At 40.2% G+C, this 6,528-nt stretch overlaps 1 protein-coding gene across 2 annotated transcripts in view; it reads right to left on the reverse strand.

Moving 5' to 3' along the window:
* Positions 1-1,771, reverse strand: part of LOC111220842 (poliovirus receptor-like) — a 291,785-nt gene extending 290,014 nt beyond the window's left edge. For both annotated transcript variants that reach the window (XM_022744082.1, XM_022744081.1), the window contains exon 1: positions 1,398-1,771. In XM_022744082.1, coding sequence (XP_022599803.1) covers positions 1,398-1,485 — 88 coding nt within the window. In that variant the 5' untranslated portion in view covers positions 1,486-1,771. The remainder of the gene's footprint in view (positions 1-1,397) is intronic.
* Between the last annotated feature and the right edge of the window lie 4,757 nt (positions 1,772-6,528).

Raw genomic sequence — 6,528 nt, forward strand, 5'->3', positions numbered from 1 at the left:
TCTAACACTACAATGTTCACATGGGGAGAGAAAGTGTTGCTATGGTAATCACTAGCAAAGTTATTGATAACTTGTTTGGTTTACTGTGTAATATTTCCACAATATTCCTATCAAGCATCTGCATTACTCAATAGTGAGTTATCTTTCTTATCTTAATTTTATTTATGGCATCAGTGGCGCTCATCAATAACCTCGGTTTACATTTGAAAACTTCTCTCTCTTAAGCTATTACTATAAAACTCACTCTTGCAGCGTGCTTGCAACACAGTAAGTTTACAGCTCAACATACATCAGCAGGCTGATACTATCAGCCAATATCGGCTTATCCCAGATACATCTGTATCAGTGCATGTTGGCAGATATGTACATAGAAAGATATTTTTGAACCGTATTTTTCTTATGTCAAGTTGTCAATGTTTGTTTTTTGTTTTTATTGATAATGTTTGTTTAGACTGCTTTAAAGTTACCCAGCCCTATCTTATCTTTACAGTTGCTGTTTGTCCCATTTTAAAATAGCCTTTCATTCATCCATGAAAGAACTGACTTTAAAGGATTATTTCAAAAAAAGTTTTGTTTTTTTAAAATCAAAGAATAGCTGCTTTTTCTATCATTCTGAATATCAATATCAGTATCGGTTTAAAATCAGATATGCATCAGGCTCTACAATCTTGTCACAATTTATGGAATTTAATCTCCTTAAATATAAATTCACAGTGTAGATACAGAGGTGACACGCTGATATTTTCCATTTCTATAGGCAATTTATTATAGGATTACTGAAATGGGTATTCATTAAGGGCTCTTGACAAGGAAGCACTCACTGTTGAAGGGCCACCTGAAGAGCAGATACAAGCAATTCTCGTTTCCTACTGAGACCCTGTTTTCCCATCATCACCCTGTTGCTCTGCAGAATAAGAAACCAATTTCTGCCCTTATTCTAATGGCTAATAATCAGACCTGTGGCTGTTCCCTGCGACACTTTCCAACAGGTAAACACAAATTACAGGTCAGCCCTGTTGAAGGGTTTGTAGAGGCTCAGGGAGGATTAGGTCTCCTGAACAGTCACCTGCCGTCTGAAGCTGCGAGGAATTAGGACAAAAACCATAGACCAGGAGAGCCACACCTCGCCTATCATGGCGTACCAAAACTCAACACACAGATCAGGCAGAGACCCTCGACAATAAACTTTTACAACAGGTCCCACGGTCCAACAAACAGCAGCCAGAGAGGAGACAAGAGACGTGACAGGGGGGGAACATGCAGCACACCCAGAACGCGGGCGGTGCGGCTGGGATTGCTGAGGGTTTCCCGCATTCAGGACGCACGGGGCTGGAGAAGGTGGACAACCGAAGAGGCTCTAACGTTAACCAAACACAGCTCGGGTCGCTTCGTCTTACCTTTGGCAACGAGGAGGATCGTTGCCGCTACCAGCCAAGTGTTTCTCACCGGAGAGACCGGACAGCGCGCCGCGTAATCTCTCGCCATTCTTCTAAAGAGGAGACAAGGTGGACGTAAATATCCACAACAGCGCTGTGTGGGGCAGACGGGCTCCAAAGTATTCCTTCCCCGATCAGCCAAGAAACTTCGAGCTCAGTTCAGACAGCCTGGGTTGAAATCAGCCAAGTTGCCGATTCTCTTTCCCTCTGCTTCTCTGTGTAGGGACCTCTTCAACCAGGACTGCGCTAAGTTTCTCTCTCTCTCGTTTTTGAATCTGTTAATGACAGAGAGAGCCAAACCCCTCCCCGTGTGGGCCGGCCACAGTGCGCTCAGGTAGCCGTGGGCTGGTTGTGTGTGACAGCGTGACTCGGTCACGGCGAGCGGAGCGAAACTGAAACAAAGTGTGGACGGAGCGTGGGAGAGTCGGCGGAGCTCCGTGTGTCTGATGCGGAGAGCTGAGCTGGGGAATATCGGAGTGATGTCAGCAGAGCGTCACCAAGAGGACTTCAGCCGTAATAGGCTCCTGAACCCTCACTGCTCCAGCTCCAGATAGAGCCACACTCACACTGGGTCATAAATACTGTAGAAACACATCGGCTACCTGCTGAAGGCTCAGGGTGTGTGTTCTGCTGACACCTGCCGCTCCTTTGAGTGTGTGTGTGTGGGCTGTGAATTGTAAAAAAGAAAAAAAAAACACTGCATAACGATTATTATCGGCGAATATTTCCATTGATCATCAATATAATACAGTGGAGGAATCACTTGTGTGTTTCCACTTGACGCTACTTTCTATTTATACTTCACAACATTTCAGAGGGAATTGTTTATAATGCACTTTACACACATAATATGTTACTGTTATATACAGTATGTATTATTACTGATTAAACTACTCAGCTGTGGCATCAGAAAGCATTCAGACCCCTTGATAGATTTATTAATTGGGAAATTCAGGTATCCAGTAGCTTACATTACATATATAAAACCCTATATCCACCACAAATCATAGAAACAAAAGCCCAATATGACACAATAAGGAACAGAGCAAAAAATAGATATAAATAATTAAATAGGCAAATCTACTGCACAGCAATAAATGTTAGCAGACATAGATCTAGTGCAAAATGTCATCGGAAATGTAGATTTAATTGTAAATGGATAGAATTGACATCTTTGACCATCAATCTACAACCAATCCCCCATGTTTTAAGAAACTGAACTCTCTCATTTACAAAAGTATTCAGAGCTTTTGCTGTGGCTCCAAACTGTGTCCTGTTTGTTTTAATTATCCTTGAGATGAAGGAGAACGTGATTGGAGTCCATCTGTGGTAAACTGAAGCGATTGGACTTAGTTTAGAAAGGTAGACACTTGTGTATATAAGATCCTACAATTCACACTGTATGCCAGGACAGAAACCAAACCAGGAAGTCCAAGGAACTCTCTGTGGACCTCGAAGCACAGACCTGGACAAGGCTATAAAACCAATTCTGAAGCTTTGAGTGTCCCAGGAGAACAGTGGCCTCAATAACTGACAAATGGAAGAAGTCTGGAACCACCCACACTCTTCCTAGAGTCGGTCGCCCAGCCAAACTGAATAACCAGGTAAGAAGGGCTTTGGTGAGGGAGGAGACCAAGAGCCCGGTGGCCACTCTAACAGAGTTTCAGAAGTCCTCTGCAGAGATGGACGACCGTCTCAGCAGCTCTCCGTCACTCAGGCCTTCATGGTAGAGAGGTTAGACAGAAGCCACTTTGAGTAACACTCATATGAAAGCCTGCTGGAGTTTACCAAACCACATTTAAGGGACTAAGAGCAGGAGGAAAATGATTCTCTGTTCTGATGAGACAACAATTGAACTCTCTGGGCAGAAGTCCAAACACTGTGTCTGGAAACACCAGGCGCTGCTCATCAGCTGGCTAATGCCATCCCTACAGTGAAGCATGATGGTGACATGCAGCATCAGCGGCAGGGACAGGGAGACTGTTCAGAAATGAAGGAAGGATGAAGGCAGTCAAACACAGAGAGGCGCTCCAGAGTGCAGATGACCTGAGACCGGGACGACCTCTCAATGACCTGAAGCAGCCAAGACAACACTAGAGTGGCAAAGTGGGAACGTCTCTGACTGTCCATGAAACCACACAGAATATCTGTGGAGAGACCTGAAGATGTCCGATCACAGACGCTTCTCATCCAGAGTGACGGAGCCTGAGAGGATCTGCAGGAAGAATGGGATAAACTGCCCAAATCCAGGTGTGCAAAGCCTGTAAAGACTCAACGCTGTACCTGCTGCCAAAGAGGCTTCTACAAAGTCTCAATGAAAGGTCTTTTGTAAATGAGAGATTTCTAAAAACATGATTTCACTTTATCATTATAGATCAATGATGGACTAAATGCTATTTTATCCATTTAAAATTGAATCTACAATACAGTAGAGTGTGTAAAAAGTGAAGGTGTAGTTACTTCCACCAGGTAAGAGATGGAAATGCTACACAGACATTAATGCAACTGCAATAATAAAAAACATAAGACATATAACGATCACAGGGACAACACTATGGGGTTGAGAACTCATACCAATGATATTTAAATAGCCGGTGTTGTGCTGATAATACTTATGGACTTCTAGTTCAGTAAGTGTTTGAACACAGGGATATTCACTCATAATGGAGTATTTTTGACATTGTTGTTTTGCTAGTTTCACATGAGTAAAAAGATCAACCATTAATAACCATTAATCATGAGGTCAAAACTGTAGCTACTTCACTGGAATCATTGACAGTTTTTGGAATCAAAAACAAGGCCAAAGTAATGTCTGAAAATTGCTTAGTTTGTCTGACCAGCAGCCAAAAAGTCCTTTACATCATTAATTAAAAAAAAAAAAAACAGTACCGGCAAATGTAACTGAATCTTTTTATCATTTAATCAAAATAATTATTGATTTCTCTCCATTGACTGAGTGATATACCCATTGAATATGTCAAAACTGCTCATTTGAAATGCACTGGCTTAAGAAGTGGAAACTTGTTGGTAGCAGTGTGCAGCGTGTCCCTGTGTGGCTGTCTACAGAGGCCATACCACCCTGCATATCATATGCAATGTCTAAGTTTGCTTTATAGGCACATTACATCCATGATTTCTTAGCCCAGCCTTTGCTTTCTAAGAAGACAGAAGAACAATTTCCTTTAAAATTCACTTTAGCTCATTAGGTGAAAAAATTGAGGAAACCTTAAGAGAGGCAATTTAAAGAGATATATTCCTTCTGTGGTTGGAAAAAGACAATTAGTCAACTAAAAATAGTCTAAGTGTATAAAAATGAACAGATATTTGTTACAGTTAGTAGAAATTCAAAACACAAGTGTAGCGCAGCATAAATCCAATAAAATAAGACTAATAAACTAACACAAAGACCCGGGTATTAAATGTCCAGTGGAATAGGCATGAGACAGGAAAAGCTGCAATTATCATTCTGTTTTCTAGATGTTGTGAACATATAATGCCACGGTGCTCTTCAGAAGGATAACATAGTCACTCTAAGCTCAAATGAAATCCAACAGAGGTGGAAAGTGGAGCCAAACCACCTAAAAAGATTTTCTAATAAAGATTTTATTTTTTATTTTATTTATTCAAGATTATTTGCTAATATTTTTGGAAATATACAGTATGGTTAATGGCACATGATGAAGATATTGGTAATTTAGGGGTTAAAATGTATTAATGAGATACTTTCTAGAAGTGTAAATACATCATGGTTGTGTTCGAGCTGCAATATGACAATATGACCTCCACTATAATAGCAGCTGTGGATGCAACTCTACATTTTAAATATCTTTGAATCCACATGGTGACTTAGCCATGTGATGATATATCAGGTTCATTACACCAAAAAACAAAAGTACAAGTGACTTGCACACAAAAAATTGCACACATGAATTCAGGTTTGCTGCACACAAGAAAAAGCCTTCGGGGACCAGAGGGGCTTTAAGTCTCTAGATGGATGTTGTCATTTACTTTGTTGTCCCGCGCTGAGAGACAGAGATGCTGAGAGGTTTTTTTTAAAGACAGAAATGTTTCAAACATGGATAAGTTGAAGGGAAGTAAACAGACCCGCACTCTCCTATACACAAAGAGGACGTTCTCCCGCCTGTTCAGGACGATAAGAGAGCATCTTTGAAGTCGACTGTTGCAGTATTTCACTTGCCGTTGAAGTAAGTAACACAAGCGGATTGACTGAGAAAATACTTCACACCAAGACATTGTAAAGGCAAGTCTCAATTAACTGTGTGACTTAGTCATAACCAAGACTATAAACATAACAAACACTATGGTAGGAACTATTACCCACACCCCACAGTATTATGTCAATAATTCTGTTCATTTTTCGTTGTTATGTGCTGATTTATCATGAACAAATATCAAATATAATATTTTTAATTCATACGAGTAAATAATAGATTATTGTTCACACCCAAATTGAATGTGTTTTACATAAAGGTGGGATTATTGTGGTGTTTGCCTCTGCTGGGACATTTTAAAGGGTCAGTTTAACAAAATTACACATATTTTCTTACTCAACCTCTGGTGATATGTAGCCAATACAATGTAGGTGAATGGGATTTGGTTTGTGGTGTCCAAAGCATTGAACAATAACTATAACAACAACAATAACAATAATTAAAAAATTCAGCAGCGATCAGCACATTTACATGAATATAAGTAAATGGGTTACTCAGAGAAACCAGGTCACACATGTAACCACTGTAAATTCATGTGTACATACATACATAGTATATCATTTAAAATAGTACAAATAGTAAATATTTCCCGGTTACTTTGATACTTTAAATGTCTAAAGTCTTTTGCACATATATACTTGTAAAAAGGCCATTTAGAAATCTGGCTGTGTGAATATGTAGCCACTTATTCAGCAGAGGTTTCTCTACTCCCCTATCCCAATTACAAAAAACTATTTCCTGCTTATGTGACAGAAATCTGGAGAAAACAAACTCTGCTACTTAGCTGCATGTGTCTCCCCAGAACCAATGGCAATTTCATTCTAGATAACTGCAAACTACACACCTTGATGTGGACAGGT

Source organism: Seriola dumerili, unplaced genomic scaffold (assembly GCF_002260705.1).
Source record: "Seriola dumerili isolate Sdu_G_001 unplaced genomic scaffold, Sdu_1.0 BDQW01000078.1, whole genome shotgun sequence".
Classification (NCBI taxonomy): domain Eukaryota; kingdom Metazoa; phylum Chordata; class Actinopteri; order Carangiformes; family Carangidae; genus Seriola; species Seriola dumerili.